This window comes from Hemitrygon akajei, chromosome 4 (genome assembly GCF_048418815.1).
Source record: "Hemitrygon akajei chromosome 4, sHemAka1.3, whole genome shotgun sequence".
NCBI classification, from domain to species: domain Eukaryota; kingdom Metazoa; phylum Chordata; class Chondrichthyes; order Myliobatiformes; family Dasyatidae; genus Hemitrygon; species Hemitrygon akajei.
In genome coordinates, this window is record NC_133127.1 from 21256425 (window position 1) to 21276028 (window position 19604).

At 45.9% G+C, this 19604-nt stretch overlaps 1 protein-coding gene across 1 annotated transcript in view; it reads right to left on the reverse strand.

Moving 5' to 3' along the window:
- LOC140726157 (UDP-glucuronosyltransferase 3A1-like) overlaps positions 1 to 19604 on the reverse strand; it is a 44981-nt gene that overhangs the window by 17160 nt on the left and 8217 nt on the right. Inside the window, exons 2-3 of the mRNA XM_073042143.1 lie at positions 11060 to 11158; positions 1965 to 2079 (exon numbers count right to left, since the gene is read on the reverse strand). Coding sequence (XP_072898244.1) covers positions 1965 to 2079; positions 11060 to 11158 — 214 coding nt within the window. The remainder of the gene's footprint in view (positions 1 to 1964; positions 2080 to 11059; positions 11159 to 19604) is intronic.

A 19604-nucleotide genomic window follows, 5' to 3' on the forward strand; every position in this document is an offset into this window, starting at 1 on the left:
CTGCTAATGCAACACTTTTTGTATATTTTCTGGATAGGAAGACCTTGATGGTTCTGTTGTCACATATACTTTATTATATACAAATGTACACCTGCTCACTAATACAAATATTCAATCAGGTAATCATGTGACAGCAGCTCAATGCATTAAAGCATGCAGACATGGTCAAGAGGTTCAGTTGTTGTTCCGACCAAACATCAGAAGTGGGACGTAATGTGATCTAAGTAACTTTGGCTATGGAATGATTGTTGGTGCCAGACAGGGTTGTTTCCATAGCTCAGAAACTGCTGATCTCCTGGGATTTTCACGTACAACAGACTCTAGAGTTTACAGAGAATGGTGCAATAAAACAAAAATCATCCAGTGAGCAGCAGTTCTGTGGATGAAAACGCCTGGGTTATGAGAGAGGTCAGATGAAAATGGCCACAAAGTTTCAAGGGTTCTTTTTATTATAAAAATATGTTTGTAGAATACAACTCCGAGATTTGTCTTCTGCAGCCAGCCATAAAATACAGAAAACCATTGAGTGTAGTTGATAGACATCATCTCCCCTCCAACATGAAAGGAAAAAGAAAAAAACTCACAACCATAACCCTTCCCCACAACCCCTCCCTCACTCAAAAACTAACAGATCACCCACATGGAGAAACAGAAACAGGAACATCAAACCCCAAACCCACAGCCTACCAATTGGCAACAAGAAAGAATGGGTGAGAACACAAAATAAAAGATAGATCTGAAAGAGACCAATATGAGCTACAGTCCAATCCATAAATCTCAGAATATTGATAACATCTCCGAGAGCATCAGGACCCAGTGACTCTCAATGCAGCGACTCAAACCTAACTGCCTCTTCAAGGGTAGTGACATGAACCAGTGACCTCTCCAAGGGCAGTGTCTCAAACCAGCAGCCCCTTCGAGGGCTACGACATGAACCAGCAGCCTCTCTGAGGGAAGTAACTCGAACCCGCGGGCCTCTGTTAGAACAGCTCGCTCTCCCTCCGCATTTGCCTTGCTGTTTCAATCTTCCTCGATGTTTCAATTGGCAAGAAATGTAGTCAATCATGGCCCCTCGTCTCATCTCCGGTCTTCTCCTCGTGGTAGCTCGTGCTTGCATTTCTCTCCTGAGAGTTTTCTCGGAGACCGCAGAGCGCTCGCTCACTCGATCGAACTTCAGACTGTAAGTTGCAGGCTCCAACAGTTTCAAAAACAAAATTAAGAAAAAAATAATAATAAAAAGACATGGAAAGCTGAAATGATTGAATATCTGGAAGACGTTGCCTGAGGAATCGTTGTTCACTGGCGCCATCTTGGCCAGAAACTTTGTCCTCAAAGTCACATGGGTTCAAGCAGACAGGAAGGCAAGAGTAACTCAGATAACCACGTGTTACAGCTGTTGTATGTAGAAGAAGATCTCTGAATGCTCAACATGTTGAACCTTGAAGTGGATGGGTTAGAGTAGCAGAGGACCACAAACATGCCATTCTATTAGATACAGGAGGTACAGACAGTAAATAATGAAGTGGCCATTCAGTGTATACCAGGATGCACTGAAAAGCTCTTGTTTTCCTGCCATCCAGACAGAGTATTCCAAACACGTACACTGAGGTAGCACAAAATGAACCAAAGACAGAATGCAAAATCATGGTGTTTCTGTTACAGAAAAAGTAGAGTGTCAGCAAAGGTTTATCTAAATGCTGACTGTTCAAAACTCTCACTGTGCATTTGGCTTAGCAAAGCTGGAATTTGTTTTTAAAAACCTGAATGTTTTGTGGAAATTCTGCAGTGCTTTATCCTTCCCTAAAATACAAAAGGCTTCTAAAGCCATTTAATGCCTTGCTTGCGGACAATGAAGCTCTTGTAAAGGGTGTATCTGTCGTGCCAAAACTTTCTCCCCACCAATGTGTCAAGTGAAGTTTGCAACTTCCCTTAAAACAAGAAGTGCATTTAAACTATAAACTTACTTTCCTTGAAGAGCATTCTGCACAAATGCATACTTGACTTTTCGGTGTATTTCTGGATAACTTCCTCCAATGCTCCAAGGGATGTATGTATAATTATCTCGTGTGATCTCTGGTTCTGAAAGCCAAAACATTTGTTTCAAACTTCTCGTTTTTTAGGTCAAACAGTTGCATGGCACGGAAAACAGGCCATTCAGCCCAACAAGTCCATGCTGACAAAGTCATTTATTTGAACTAGTCTCGATTGCCTGAATGGATCTGGTCAGGATCACACACAAAACTGACCCTCCCTTCATCGTTGCTGCGTCTAAATCCTGGTAATCAGTCCCTAATAGCGGGAAAAAATTACCCTCTTTGAGACCACTGCGGTGGCTTTAGAAGGTAGCTCAATCAAGTCTTGGCAAAGTCTATGAGAGAATGACAATAAATGCTAGTCTTGCCATAGAATGGTAAAATAGTAGACATGCCCCAGTCCATCACAGGAAAACCCTTCCTCTCACTGAGTGCAACTACAAGGAGCACAGCCACAAGACAAAGCAGTATCCATCATCAGGGACCCCCACCATCCAGAACATGCTCTCTTCTTACTGCCGCCATTGGGAAGGAGGTACAGGAGGCTCGGCACACACACCACTGAGTCCAGGAACAGTTATTACCCCTCAACCATCAGACTCCTGAACCAGCATGGATAATTTCAGTCACCTCAACAATGAAGTGATTCTACAACCTACGGACTCACTTTCAAGGACTCTACAACTCATGTTCTCAGCATTTATTATTTACTTTTTTTTTGCACATTGGTTGTTTGTAGGTCTTTGTGCATAGTTTTTCATTGATTCTATTGTGTTTCTTTGTATCAACTGTGAATACCTGCAAGAAAATGAATCTCAGGGTAATATATAGGGACTAATATGTACTTTCATAATAAATTTATACCATAACATTATAAGACCTAATATCAAAATTAGGCCATTTGATCCATCAAGTTTGCACTGCTATTCCATCATGGCTGATTTATTATCCCACACAATCCCTGCCTTTTCCCCCATAAACTTTGACACCTTGATTAATCAAGAATCTATCAACCTCCACCTTATAGATACCCAGTGACTTGGCATGCACAGTCATCTGCGGCAAAGAATTCCATGGATTCACCACCCTCTGGCTAAAGAAAAATTTTGTCATCTCTGTTCTAAATGGAAAGCCCTCAATTCTGAAGCTGTGCCCTTTGGTCCTATGCTCCCCACCACAGAAAACATTCTCTCCACATTCACTCTATCCAGACCTTTCATTATTTGATAGGTTTCAATGAGATCACCCTCATTCTTCTAAACTCCAGCAAGTATAACACTCCATCAAACATTCTTCCTATGCTATCCTTTACATTCCTGGGGTCATTCTCATGAACCTCCTCTGGACTCTCTCTAAAGCCAGCATAACTTTTCTTAAATAAAGGGACAAAAACTGTTCACAATATTCCAAATGCGGTCTGACCAATGCCTTATAAAGCCTCAGCATTACATCCTTGCTCTAGTCTTCTCGAAATGAATTGCAACATTGCATTTGCCTTCCTTACCACTGACTCAACCTGCAAATTAACCTTCAGGGAATTCTGCACGAGGACTCCCAAGTCCTTCCGCACCTCAGATTTTTGCATTTTCTTCCCATTTACAAAGTGGATGACCATTCACTTCCTAATTCTATATTCCACCAGCTACTTCTTTGCCAATTCTCCCAACCTAAGTCCTTCTGTAGACATCCTGCTTCCTCAACATTACCTGCCCTTCCACCAATTTTTGTATCATCTCCAAACCTGGCGACAAAGCCATCAATTCTTTCATCCCAACCATTGACAGATAACGTGAAAAGAAGCAGTCCCAACACTGACCCCTGTGGCACACCACTAGTCACCAGCAGTCAACCAGAAAAAGCCCCCCTTTATTCTCATGCTATGCCTCCTACCAGTCAGCCAATCTTCTATCTATTTTAGTACCTTTCCTGTAATACTATGGGCTCTTATTTTGTTCAGCAGTCTTGAGTGGCACCTTGTCAAAGGCCTTCTGAAAATATAAACAAACAACATCCTCAATTCTCCTTTGTCCATCCTGCCTGTAATTTCCTCAAAGAATTCTAACAGATTGGTCAGACTAGGTTTCCCCTTTAGAAAAATTATGCTAATTTTAGTCTACTTTATCATGCACCAATAATCACCCTGAGACCTCAGAAGACCATAATACATAGGAGCAGAATTAGGCCCTTCAGCCCATCAAGTCTGCTCTGCCATTCCATCATGGCTTATCCCAGATCCCACTCAACCCCATACACATGCCTTCTTGCCATATCCTTTGACGCCCTGACCAATCAGGAAACTATCACATTTCGCTTTAAATATACCCACAGTCTTGGCCCCCACAGTTGTCTGTGGCAGAGCATTCCACAGATTCGCCATTCCCTGGCTAAAATAATTCCTCTTTACTTCTGTTCTAAAGGGTCACCCCTCAATTTTGAGGCTGTGCCCTCTAGTTCTGGTACCCCCACCATAGAAAACATCCCTCCACATCCACCTTATCTTGTCCTTTCAACGTTTGGTAGGTTTCAATGAGCCCCTCCCCCCCCCCCCACACCTCCCGCATTCTTCTAAATTCCAGTGAGTACAGGACCAACACTGCCAAACTCTCCTCATATGTTAACCCCTTCCTTCCCAGAATCATCCTCGTGAACCTCCTCTGGACTCTCTCCAATGACAACACATCCTTTCTGAGATATGGGGCACAAAACTGTTGACAATACTGCAAGTGCTAGTGTCTTATAAAGGCTCAGCATTATCTCCTTGCTTTTATATTCTAATTCCCTTGAAATAAATGCTAACATTGCATTTGCCTTCTTTACCACAGACTCAGCCTGTAAGTTAACCTTCTAGGAGTCTTGCACAAGGACTTCTATGTCCCTCTGTACCTCTGATGTTTGAACTTTCTCCCCATTTAGATAACAGTCTGCACTATTGTTCCTTTTACCAAAGTGCATTATCATACATTTCCCAACACTGTATTCCATCACCCACTTTTCTGCCTATTTTCCCAATGTGTGTAAGTTTCGCTGCAATCATATTGCTTCCTCAGCACTACCTACCCCTCCAACTATCTTTGTATCATCTGCAAACTTTGGCACAGAGCCATCAATTCCATTATCTAAATCATTGACAAACATTGTAAAAAGCAGCAGTCCCAATACTGACCCCTGAGGAACACAACTAGTCACCAGCAGCCAACCAGAAAAGACCTTCTTTATTCTCACTTGATGCCTCCTGCCTGTCAGCCATTCTGTTATCCATGCCAGTACCTTTCCTGTAACGCCATAGGATTCTATCTTGTTAAGCAGCCTAATGTGAGGCACCTTATCAAGTGCCTTCTGAAAATCCAAGTAAATTTTATCTACTTTCTCTCCTTTGTCTACCCTGCTTGTTACTTCCTCAAAGAACTCTAACAGATTTGTCAGGCAAGATTTCCCTTGACAGAAAACATGCTGATTTTGACATTTTACCATTACTCTCCAAGTACCTTGAAACCTCATCCTCAATAATAGATTCCAACACTTTCCTAACCACTGAGGTTCGGCTAACTGGCCTATAATACCCTTTCATTGGCATTCCTCCATTCTGAAAGACTGGAGTGACACTTGCAATCTTCCAGTCCTCCGGGACCATACCAGAATCAAGTAATTCTTGAAAGATCATGAACAATGCATTCATTATCTCTTCAGCAACCTCTCTCAGGACTCTGGGATGTAGTCCATCTGGTCCAGGTGACTTATCCACCTTAAGACCTTTGAATTTGCCTGGCACTTTTTGCTTTGTAATAGCAATGGCACTCACTCCTGCTCCGTGACTCTCACACTGATAGTGTCTTCCACAGTGAAGACTGATGCAAAGTACTCATTAAGTTCAGCTGCCAGTTCTTTGTCCCCCATTACTACCTTACCAGCATCATTTTCCAGTGGTTCAGTATCAACTCTCACCTCCCTTTTACTCTTTAAATAACTGAAAAAACTTATAGTATCCTGCTTTATATTATTGGCTGATTTGCCCTCACATTTCATCTTTTCCCTTCTTATAGCTTTTTTAGTTGCCTTTTGTTGGATTTTAAAAGCTTCCTAATCAACTTTCCACTCACTTTTGCTACTTTATATGCCCTTTCCTTTGCCTTTATGCAGTTCTGAACATCCTTTGTCAGCCACAGTTGCCTACCCCTTGCTATTTGAGTACTTCTCCCTCTGTGGGATATATCTATCCTGCGCCTTGTGAACTCTTCCCAGAAACATCAGCCATCTCTGCTCTGCTGTCATCCCCACCAGTATCCTCCTCCAATCCACCTGGGAAAGCTCCTCTCTTATGCCTCTGCATTTCCCTTTATTCCACTGCGATACAGATGCATGTGAGTTATGCTCCTCCCTCTCAAAATGCAGTATGAATTCAATCATATTATGATCACTGTCTCCTAAGGGTTCCTTTACGTTATGCTCCCTAATAGGATCTGGGTTATTACACAACAGCCAATCTAAGATAGCCTTTCCCCGAGTAGGCTCAAGCACAAGCTGTTCTAAAAAGCCATCTGACAGGCATTCAACAAATTCCCTCTCTTGCGATCTGACACCAACCTGATTTTCCCAATCCCGTTGCATATTGAAGCTCCCCATTACAATTGTCATTACATTAATACATGCCTTATTCAGCTCTCTTTGCAATCTCAACTCCACATCTTGAATACTATTTGGAGGCCTATACGCGACTCCCATAATGGTTTTTTACCCTTGCAATTTCTTAACTCCAGCCTCAAAGATTCGACATTCTCTGATCCTGTGTCACCTCTTTCGAACGATGTAATACCATCTCTTACCAACAGAACCACACCACGGCCTAAGCCTCCCTGCCTGTCCTTTCGATACAAAGTATATCCTCTGATGTTAAGCTCCCAACTATGGCCTTCTTTCAGACATGACTCAGTGATGCCCACAATGTCATACCGACCAATCTCTAAATGCGTCACATGTTCATCCAGCTTATTCCAAATGCTATGTGCATTTAAATGCAGCAGCTTCAGTCCTTCATTCTTCACCCTCTTGAATTTTGCCTCTGTGGTACAATTTAACTCTTTGCTCTGTTTGCACTTGTACCCAATCATTGGCTTGTCCTTCCTTACATTCATGTTACACCCAGCATCTACCTATAAACCCACTGGCTCATCCTCAGCTCTATCATCCTGGTTCCCATCCTCCTGCCATACTAGTTTAAACCACTCCCAAAAGCTCTGGTAAAGTTGACTGCAAGAATATTAGTCCCCTTGGAATTCAAGTGCAACCCGTCCCTTTTATACAGGTCCCACCTGCCCCCAAAGAGGTCCCAATTATCCAGCAATCTGATAATTCTTCAGCCATGCGTTTATCTGCCACCTCATTCTATTCCTATCCTGACTGTCACATGGCACAGGCAGCAATCCCGAGATTACTACCCCTGAGATCCTGCTTTTCAGCTTCCTTCCTAACTCCATATATTATTTTTACAAGACCTCCTCTGTTTTTCTTCCTATGTCATTGGTACCAATACGTACCACAACTTTTGGCTGCTCACCCTCCCCCTTCAAAGCATTGTGGATGCATCCAGATACATCTCGGACCCTTTCAAACTACCATCCTCTTCCTTTTTCCTTTTTGTGTCTACAGAGTCATCTATCTGTCCCCCTGACTACAAAGTACCCTATAACTGCGGCCATCCTCTTCAGTTCCCTACCCTTCTGAGCCACAGGGCCAGAGGCACGGCCGCTGTTGCTTCCCCCAGGTAGGTTACTACCCGCAACAGTACTCAAAATGGAGTACTTATTTTTGAGGGCTATAGCCGCAGGGGTGCTCTCCACTGTCAGACGTCCTCCCTTTCCTCTCCGGACAGTCACCCATTTATCAGTCGCCTGTAGCCTTGGGGTGACTACCTCCCTGTAGCTCCTATAGAAACACAGAAAACTTCCAGCACAAAACAAGCCCTTCAGCCCACAAAGCTGTGCCGAACATGTCCTTACCTTAGAACTACCAAGGCTTACCCATAGCCCTCTATTTTTCTAAGCTCCATGTACCTATCTAGGAGTCTCTGAAAAGACCCTATCGTTTCTGCCTCCACCGCCAGCCCATTCCATGCACTCACCACTCTCTGTGTTAAAAAATTACCCCTAACATCTCTGTACCTACTTCCAAGCATCTTAAAACTATGCCCTCTTATGCTAGCCATTTCAGCCCTGGGGAAAAGCCTCTGACTATCCACACGTTCAATGCTTCTCATCATCTTATACACCTCTATCAGGTAACCTCTCATCATCTCTCCAAGGAGAAAAGGCCAAGCTCACTCAACCTATTCTCATAAGGCATGCTCCCCAATCCAGGCAACATACTTGTAAATCTCCTCTACACCATTTCTATGGTTTCCATGTCCTTCCAGAACTGAGCACAGTACTCCAAGTGGGGTCTGACCAGGGTCCTATATAGTTGCAACATTACCTCTCGGCTCCTAATTTCAATTCCGCGATTGATGAAGCCAATACACTGTATGCCTTGTTAACCACAGAGTCAACCTGCGTAGCAACTTTGAGTGTCCTATGGACTCGGACCCCAAAATCCCTCTGATCCTCCACACTGCCAAGAGTCTTACCATTTGTGCTATATTCTGCAATCATATTTGACCTACCGAAATGAACCACCTCACACTTACCTGGGTTGAACTCCATCTGCCACTTCTCAGCCCAGTTTTGCATCCTATCAATATCCCGCTGTAACCCCTGACAATCCACACTACCCACAACACCCTCAACCTTTGTGTTATCAGCAAATTTACTAACCCATCCCTTCACTTCCTCATCCAGGTTATTTATAAAAATCACAAAGTGTAGGGGACCCAGAACAGATCCCTGAGGCACACCACTAGTCACCGACCTCCATGCAGAATATGACCTGTCTATAACCACACTTTGCCTTCTGTGGGCAAGCCAGTTCTGGATCCACAAAGCAATGTCCCCTTGGATCCCATGCCTCCTTACTATCTCAATAAGCCTTGTTTGGGATACCTTATCAAATGCCTTGCTAAAATTTATAGACACTACATCTACGGCTCTACCTTCATCAATGTGTTTAGTCACATCCTCAAAAAATTCAATCAGGCTTGTAAGGCACGACCTGCCTTTGACAAAGCCATGCTGACTATTCCTAATCATATTATGCCTCTCCAAACGTTCATATATCCTGCCTCTCGGGATCTTCTCCATCAACTTACCAACCACTGAAGTAAGACTCAATGGTCTTTAATTTCCTGGGCTATCTCTACTGCCTTTCTTGAATAAAGGAACAACATCCGCAACCCTCTAATCCTTCGGAACCTCTCCCGTACTTACTGATGATGCAAAGATCATCGCCAGAGGCTCAGCAATCTCCTCCCTCACATCCCACAGTAGCCTGGGGTACATCCTGTCTGGTCCCAGTGACGCATCCAACTTGATGCTTTCCGAAAGCTCCAGCACATCCTCTTCCTTAATATTTACATGCTCAAGTTTTTCAGTCCACTGCAAGCCATCCCTACAATGGCCAAGATCTTTTTCCGTAGTGAATACTGAAGCAAAGCATTCATTAAGTACCTTTGCTATCTCCTCCAGTTCCATACATACTTATGGTAAAGGAGATAGAATTGTGATCACAATCTCCAGAATGCTCTCCCACTGAGAGACCTGACACCTGACCAGGTTCATTTCCCAATACCAGATCAGGTACAGCCTCTCCTCTGGTAGGCTTATCTACATATTGTGTCAAGAAACCTTCCTGAACAGATCTAACAAACTCCACCCCATCTAAACCCTTCACTCTAGGGAGATGCCAATCAATATTTGGGAAATTAAATATTTCCACCACAACAACCCTGTTATTATTACACCTTTGCAGAATCTGTCTCTCTATCTGCTCCTCGATGTCCCTGTTACTATTGGGTGGTCTATAAAAAACACCCAGTAGAGTTATTGACCCCTTCCTATTCCTAACTTCCACCCACAGAGACTCCGTAGACAACCCCTCCATGACTTCCTCCTTTGCTGCAGCCGTGACCCTATCCCTGATCAACAGTGCCACGCCCCCACCCCTTTTGCCTCCCTCCCTATCCTTTCTGAAACATCTAAAGCCTGGCACTTGAAGTAGCCATTCCTGCTCCTGCACCGTCCAAGTCTCTGTAATGGTAACAACATCATAGCTACATGTACTGATCCACGCTCTAAGCTCATCCGCTTTGTTTGTAATACTCCTCACATTAAAATAGACACATCTCAAACCATCGGTCTGAGTGCATCCCTTCTCTATCACCTGCCTGTCCTCCCTTTCGTACTGTCTCTAAGCTTTCTCTATTTGTGATCCAACCTCCCTTTCCTCTGTCACTTCAGTTCAGTTCCCACCCCCCAGCAATTCTAGTTTAAACTCTCCCCAATATCCTTAGCAAATCTCCCTGCCAGGATATTGGTCCTCCTGAGATTCAAGTGCAACCTGTGCTTTTTGTACAGGTCCTACCTGCCCTGGAAGAGGTCCCAATGATCCAGAAATCTGAATCCCCGTCCCCTGCTCCAATCCCTCAGCCATGCATTTATCCTCCACCTCACCTTATTCCTATACTCACTGTCACATGGCAGTCTATCACTACTTCACTTTCCCTAACAACCCGAAGGTCATCGAGCTGCAGCTCCATTTCCCTAATACAGTCTCTAAGGAGATGCGTCTTGATGCACCTGGCTCATTCTTAATAAAAGACTCCAATATCTTTCCATCCACTGAAGTCAGTGAAATTGGCCCATAATTTCCTTCCTTCTGCCTCCCTACCTTCTTAAAATGTGGAGTGACATTTCAATTTCGCAGTCCTCTGGAACCATTCCAGAGTCCAGAGATTCTTGAAAGATCATTACTAATGCCTCCAGAATCTTTTCAGCTACCTATTTCAGAACCCAGAAAAATTATTTTGAACTTTGAACTGGAACTTTACCCACATTCTGAAAAAGAAAATTGATTTAAAACAAATGTAAAGTCATGAAACTCACCATCAAATGAATTGAGCACGTGATGGAAGTTGGATACACTATGGCCCTCCCGTGCCAAGATCTTTGAGACTTCCTCCATCATCAGAGTATGACTTCCACCTGAGAATACATTCACAGTCATAAATTAAAGTCTCAAACCTTTCAAAATATAATGCTAAGATGAAAGTGTATCTACTCAGAAGGAAAAGAGATTATTTCCAGGCAACACGAATCAGTCTCCCTAATAAAGGTTAAAACCTACAAAAGATAATAGCAAGGATGCAGCTTGGACAAGGCTGCATCATACCTCAAACACCAGCTTTCCTGTAGATCCGCTTATCCCTTTTATACATAGAGATCTATTGCCTAAATTTGAACACAGCAACACTTGAGGCATCTCAATTGTCCAGAGTGGAGAATATAGGGACATCACTGTGGAAAATGGAACACAGAACACAGGACATAAAGCAAAGTGTACTGCAGGCTTCCAATAAGGTCAAAGGCCATGATGAAGTAGATTGTGAAGTCAAGCGTCCATTTTATCATACTAGAGTGTTCCATTTTCTTATAAAAGTAAAGTAGAAGCTGTTCTTTGAGCCTGGTGGTACCCGTTTTCAGGCTTTTGTATCTTTTACCCCACTGGAGGGGGGGGGGAGGGGAGTAGGCAGCATGTCTTGGGATGAAAGGGGTAACAAGCCAGCAGGAAATTAGAGCCCACAGAGGGGCGCCCGCTTCCTATGATTTGCTGAACTGTAAGTAAAACTCTCTGCAGCTTCTTGTCGTCAAAAGATCATAGAACAGTACTACATAGGGACAGATTCTTAAATCTACGATGCCTGGACTAAACATGTTACCATAGTAATCTAAATCTTTTCTGCCTGCACTTAATGCATACCCTCCATTCCCTGCACAATCATGTGACACTAAAACACGACCATCATATCTGCTTTCACCACCACTCCTGCCTGGCAGCCAATTCCAGACACCCACCACTCTATGTGAAAAAAACTTCCTGGCATGTATCCTTTAACCTTTCCCCCTCTCACTTTAAATGCATGTTCTCTACTAGAAATTTCTGACAGTAAGTCAGCCAACCTGCTGAAGAGATTTCTACTCTGGCTTTGTGTCTTACGTAAAACACCGGTTCTGAAACTATTTGCTTACTTTTATTGTTTGCATAATTTGCTTTTTCTTCTCTCTCTCTTTCTGTGCAGTCAGTACTTCATGTCTTTTTTTAAAAATGGCTTCTTTTGGGGTTTCTTTGTTTTGTGGCCGCCATTAAGGAGACAAACCTCAAGACTGTATAATATATACATACTTTGATAATAAATATACTTTGGACTTTCACACACATTTCTCAGGATAGCAGACTTTGAATGTAGTTAGTGTTTGGGTACCATCTTCATCCACAGTTTGTTCTGACAGGATTAAATGTCAGACTTCCAAGTTTGTTAATGGTACAAAATTGAGTGAGCTGCCAGAAGTAGTGGCTGAGGCAGTGTGGTGAACTACATATACCTGTCTGGACACAACCCTCTGCTGACTGCTCCTGTGGCTCCTCCCACAGACCCCTGTATAAAGGCGATTGGAGGCACTGCTCCTCCCTCAGTCTCCAGGATGTTGTGTGGTGGTCTCTTGCTGCTAATCGTGGTCCCTTGCAACTAATAAAAGCCTATCGTTCGCCTCCTGTCTCCGAGAGTTATTGATGGTGCTTCAATTTTATTAGCTGCAATTTTAAAACATGGAGAGCATTTTACGACCAGATAAATTGGACATTGATCCTGAAGCTCCCGAAGCAGCCATTGCCTTTGAACTCTGGCTTGCATGCTTCCAATCGTACCTGGAAGAGATTCCCGTGACTGAGCCTGCTATCATGCACAGATTTCTCCTCTCCAAAGTCAGTCCGCGGGTATACTCCCTTATCAGAGACTTGCCGACCTACCAAGGGGCACTGGACGCCCTCAAAAGACAATACCTGCGGCCGGTGAACACCGTCTACGCAAGACATTGTTTAGCGACGCGGCGGCAGCGGGCTGGAGAGTCGAGCGGGGAGTTTCTCCAGGCCCTACAGACACTTGTGCGGGCCTGCGACTGCAGGGGACTGACGGCGGAACAGCATGTGGAGCTCCTGGTACAAGATGCCTTCGTTACAGGGATCAGGTCAGTGTACGTGCGCTAGCGGCTGCTGGAAAACGCCGATCTTACCTTACAGTCGGCGATCGAGCTGGCCGACATGCTGGAGGCTGCTCTGCACAATGCTGACGCTGTCCAGCCGCGCGATCTCCCGCCGGTCCCATGGACGTTGCAGACCCCGCAACCCGCCAGCGAATCGACCTCGGCTGCTGCCAGTCGCGAGCCCGTGAAGTCCCCGCAATCGACCACGGCTCCTGCCAGTCGCAAGTCTGCACAGTGTTACTTCTGCGGACTCGAAAAGCACCCCCAAAATCGCTGCCCGGCCCGAAAAGCTACCTGCTCCAGCTGCAGAAAGAAGGGCCACTTTGCCAAGGCCTGTAAGTCTAAACTACGAGCGGGGTCGAGCAGCGCCGCGTGCGAAGCATGGGGGTCGCCATCTTGGTAGCCGCCATCTTGCCTGCCCGCCTCGTGCGAGACATGGGGGCGGCCATCTTTGTTGGCACCACCTCGCCCCGCCTCTGACCCACGGGTGCTTACCGGGCACCAAGACGGCGATTCAACTCTGGCCTCCGTAACCCTCAACCAAAGTGCTCCACACCAGCTTGCAAGGTCAATGATGGACATCCTGGTGGAGGGGCACAGGACTAGCTGCCTGTTTGACACGGGCAGCACTGAGAGTTTTATTCACCCAGACACGGTGCAACGCTGCAGACTCGTGACACAGCCGGTAAGCCAGAGGGTCACCATGGCTTCTGGGTCGTATTCCACAGACATCCGGGTGGGTTGTGTAGCAACACTGGTGGTGCAGGGCACAGAATATCGGGACTCTGCGTTACTGGTCATGCCTCAACTGTGCGCGCCTGTGCTATTAGGGCTCGACTTCCAGAGCCACCTGAAAAGTGTGACAATGGAGTATGATGGGCCCCTCCCACCACTCACTGTCAGGAATCCTCAGTTTTGTGGGGCTTCATCATATACCCCACTACTGACCACACACACACCGACCCGCACATCCCACCCAGCACCATGCCAATAGCCACACTACTGACACCACTTGCAGCCTCTCCACCCTCAAGATCCCTCCCCCACTGCTGTTCGCCAACCTGACCCCCGACTGTAAACCTGTGGCAACTAAAAGCAGGAGGTACAGCGCGGGGGACAGGGCCTTCATTCAGTCAGAGGTGCAGCGGCTGCTCAGAGAGGGGATCATTGAGCCAAGCACAAGTCCTTGGAGGGCCCAGGTGGTTGTTGTTCAGACAGGGCAGAAAAATAGGATGGTCGTGGACTATAGCCAGACCATCAATAGGTTCACGCAGCTTGACGCGTACCCCCTACCCCGCATCACGGATATGGTCAATCAGATAGCTCAGTACAAGGTGTACTCGCCAATAGACCTGAAATCCGCTTACCATCAGCTCCCCATCCGCCCAGAGGACCGCCCCTACACCGCCTTTGAGGCGGGCGGCAGGCTCTATCACTTCCTGCGCGTCCCCTTCGGTGTCACGAATGGTGTCTCTGCCTTCCAGAGGGAAATGGACCGGATGGTGGACCAGTGCCAACTGAAGGCCACGTTCCCATATCTGAATAACATCACCATCTGTGGTCGCGACTGGCAGGATCACAACACCAACCTCCAACGATTTTTCCAAGCAGCCAAAGCTCATAACCTTACCTATAACAGGGACAAGTGTGTGTTTGGAACCACCCGACTCGCTATCCTTGGGTATGTCGTGGAGAACGGGGTCATTGGCCCTGATCCCGACCGTATGTGTCCCCTGTTAGAACTCCCTCTTCCCACCACCCTCAGAGCCTTCAAACGGTGCCTGGGCTTCTTTTCCTATTACGCCCAATGGGTCCCCCATTACGCAGACCAGGCCCGCCCCCTGGTCAAGTCTACCACTTTTCCCCTCTCTGCCGAGGCCCGCCGCATTAAAGGGGACATTGCCAAAGCAACGATGCATGTGGTGGACGAGACCATTCTCTTCCAAGTAGAGAGTGACGCCTCTGACTTCGCGCTAGCTTCTACCCTCAATCAGGCAGGAAGGCCGGTAGCATTCTTCTCTCGTACCCTTCAAGGCCCTGAAATTCGGCACTCCGCGGTGGAGAAAGAAGCCCAGGCTATAGTGGAAGCTATTAGGCACTGGAGGCACTATCTCGCCGGCAAAAGGTTCACCTTGCTGACCGACCAGCACTCAGTTGTGTTCATGTTCAGCAACCAACAGCGGGGCAAAATCAAAAATGATAAAATTTTGCGGTGGAGAATAGAACTCTCCACCTACAACTATGATATCCTGTACCGGCCTGGAAGGCTCAATGAGCCCCCTGATGCCCTATCCCGGGGAGCGTGTGCCAGCACGCAGCTCGACCGGCTATACGCCCTCCATACAGATCTTTGCCACCCAGGGGTCACCCGATTTTACCATTCGTGAAAGCCCGGAACCTGCCGTACTCCCTGGAGGACATCAGGACGATGACCAGGGACTGCCAAGTCTGCGCTGAGTGCAAACCGCACTTCTACCGTCCTGAAAAGGCACAACTTATCAAGGCCACCCGCCCCTTTGAGCAACTGAGTGTCGACTTTAAGGGCCCCTTTCCCTCCACCGACCGCAATGTCTACTTTTTCAACATAATTGACGAGTACTCGTGGTTCCCCTTTGCCATCCCCTGCCCCGATACCACTGCCACGTCCGTCATAAAAGCCCTGCGCCAGCTCTTCACTCTGTTCGGATATCCCTGCTATATCCACAGTGATAGAGGGTCCTCCTTTATGAGTGACGAGCTGTGCCAGTACCTGCTGGGTAGGGGTATTGCTACTAGTCAGACCACGAGCAATAATCCCCGGGGAAATGGACAGGTGGAGAGGGAGAATGCCACTGTGTGGAAGGCCACACTCTTAGCCCTTAGGTCAAAGGGATTGCCAGTCTCTCGCTGGCAGGAGGTCCTCCCCGAGGCGCTCCACTCCATCCACTCCCTATTATGCACGTCCACCAATGCCACTCCTCATGAGCGACTCTTTTCTTTTCCCAGGAAGTCTGCCACTGGGACCAACCTACCGGTTTGGCTGACGACCCAGGGCCAGTGCTGCTCCGGAAACATGCGCGGAGCAATAAATACTCCCCGATGGTCGAGAGGGTTCACCTACTTCATGCAAACTCCCAGTATGCCTACGTGGTCTTACCTGATGAGCGGGAGGACACGGTCTCCGTCCGCGACCTGGCGCCCGCAGGAGCACCAGACCCCTACCCCGAACACTCCACGGTGACTATGAACCCCGTACCCACCGAGGTGTATACCCACGAGACACCACGCACACCAAGCCCTACACAGACTCCTCACAACACTCCCATACCGGGCGCTTCGCACACGCATGAGGGATCACTGATGCCTAGTGGGCTGACACCTCCAGTTAGGCCGGAACCAGCACAACCACTGTCTCCGGTGCAATCACCACCGGCACCTGTGCAATCACTACCACCAGCACCTGTGCAATCACAGCCGGTGCTACGTAGATCACAGCAACAGATTTGACCGCCTGATAGACTTAACCTGTAAATATACTTGTAAGAAACTTCACCCCATGGGGACTCTCTTTTAAAACAAAGGGGGGGGGGGTGAATGTGGTGAACTACATATACCTATCTGGACACACCCCTCTGCTGACTGCTCCTGTGGCTCCTCCCACAGACCCCTGTATAAAGGCGATTGGAGGCACTGCTCCTCCCTCAGTCTCCAGGATGTTGTGTGGTGGTCTCTTGCTGCTAATCGTGGTCTCTTGCAGCTAATAAAAGCCTATCGTTCGCCTCCCGTCTCCGAGAGTTATTGATGGTGCATCAGGCAGGTACAATGACAACCTTTAAAAGACATTTAGACAAGTACGTGGATAGGAAAGCTTTAGAAGGATATGGGCTAAATACAGACAAATGGGACTCATTTAATTGTCATTTTGATCATAGGGCTGAGGGGCTTGTTTCTAAGCTGTATTACTCTGTGACTAGATCTGACTATACAGAGGGAGGAAGATGTAAAGAGCCATCAAGAGGATACAGACAACAGCACAATAAACATACAGTATAATACAATGGCATCTATTTTGGTTCACAAAACAGAAAAGCAGAAGATACTTTTAAAATTGTAACAGATTGGGAAGTGTTCACGTTCACATTGGAAGGAATCGTGGTGTCCTTGTACATAAGTCACCGACAGGTAACATGCTCATACGTCAAGCAATATGGAAGGGAAATGGTATATGTTGCCCTTCAAACGAGTGGTAATAATGCATGACTGAAATTATAGCGCCAGAGAACTGTGCACTGATCTCTTTACACAAAAGCTTATGCTTTGTGTAGATGGAGTGTAATAAAGAATTTCAGATGTGGGTTTGCCATCTGTGGAGTGATTAAGTAGACCACACTCCTAGTGCTTCGAAGAGTAGCGGTGCACTCAGTGAAATACAGAACAGCATGGTACAGGACTCGCCAATCTTTTAACCTACTCTGGGATCAATCTAATGCTTCCCTCACACATAGCCCTCCATTTTTCTTTGTACCTATCTAAGTGACTTTTAAATATCCCTAATGTATTCACCTCTACCCCCACCACCCGCTATGCACTTACCATTCTGTGCCTAAAAACATTACCTCTCATATCCCACCTATACTTTCCCCCAATCAGCTTAAAATTATGCCCTCTTACATTAGTCATTTCGGGCTCGGGAGAAAGGCGCCGGCTGCTTACTCTTATCATCTTATACATTTCTGTTAAGCCACTGCTCATCTTCCTTCGCTCTGAAGAGAAAAGCCCTAGCTCGCTGAACCTTTTCATGTAAGGCATCCTGCTTAATCCTAGTAAATCAACTCTGCACCCTCTCTAACGTTTCCAAATCCTTCCTATAATGAGGCGACTAGAACCAAACTCAATACTCCAAGTGTGGTCTAACCAGGGTTTTATAGAGCTGCATCATTCCTTATTGAATCCAAAACTTCGACTAATGAAGGACAACACAACATACACCTCCCATCAAAATGCATGACAACTGACGAATCCATGGAAATGGATCCTGTTACTCCGCACTGCTAAATATCTTACCGTTAACCTGGTACTTCACCTAGGAGTCCAAATTTACAAAGTGCATCTCTCGTCACTTTTCCGGATTGAACTCCATCTGCCACTTCTCAGACCAGCTCTGCATCATATGAATTTCCCATTGTAATGTACGACCATGTTCCACACTATACACAACACCAGCAAGCTTGACAGGGTGAAAGCAGGGAGGGTATCTCAACTGGCTGAGGAACCTCAGACCAAGGGCTATAGTCTCAGGATAAAGGGTACACCACCGGGGAATGAGGTAAGGTAAGGTTCCCTCACTCAGGAAGGAATAAATATTTGCAGTCCTCTACCCTGGATGTCTGTGCTGGCTCAGTTATTAAGTATGGTCAAAATAGTGATTGATTTTTAGTCATTAAGGTAGTTGAGGGACCTGGGGATGGTAGAGGAAAATGGAGCTGGGGTATTAGATCAGCATGACCTTAGTGAATGGAGGAAAAGCCACAAAGGAGCAAGTGCCTGGTGGATACAAAGTCCAGAATGAGGCATAAAGCATATTGCTTGGGATCACTGTATTAGGAGTTACAAGAGTGGAAAACAAACAAAGTAGTAGGAGTGAAGAGAAGGATTAAAAGAATAAGAAAAATTCAGTTGTAGTCTTGTTCTATGCAGACGAAAGAAAACAAAAATTCCAGTGATAACAATTAACCTGCAACATACCCAGTTTCAAGTGTGTGACTTGTGCTATTGAAACCTAAGAAGCTTCTAGAAAAATACAGAAGCAACTGTAATTACTGGAAAATTCACTGAACAAATACATTTAAAAAAGGTGATTATATAAAAATACATAAGTTCAAAGTACATATATTATCAAAGTATGTATGCATTATACAACCTAGAGATTTGTCCCCTAATATGAAGCCACAAAACAAAGAAACCCAAAAACAAACCCCAATTTGTATATATGAAAAAAGGCTGTCTGCAGAGAACAAAAATGGCCATAAGAAAATGAAATAACCCATCAAAAATCAGTCAAATACCCAATGAGAAATGAAAAAAAATCATGCAAAGAATAACTGCAAGCAAATAGTGTTTCTGAACTGAAGTCTGCATGGGAGTCCCACGGTTCAGCGCAAAGCTGAGTAAACATCGTGGAGCAGTGATCTTAATTGGCCCGTACCTCACCTCAGGCCCCGACACCCTGACCCTCCCGTTACTTTGACCTTTTCAACCTGACCCGGCACTTAACTCTCCATTCAAACATCAGGTTCTAGCCCATACCTAGACACGGGCATTGACACCCTGACCCGTTCCATCTGGCCTGGCGCTTAAATCCGTTCAGGACAGGCCATTTGGCCCACAATGTTGAACCAAACAAGCTAAAAAG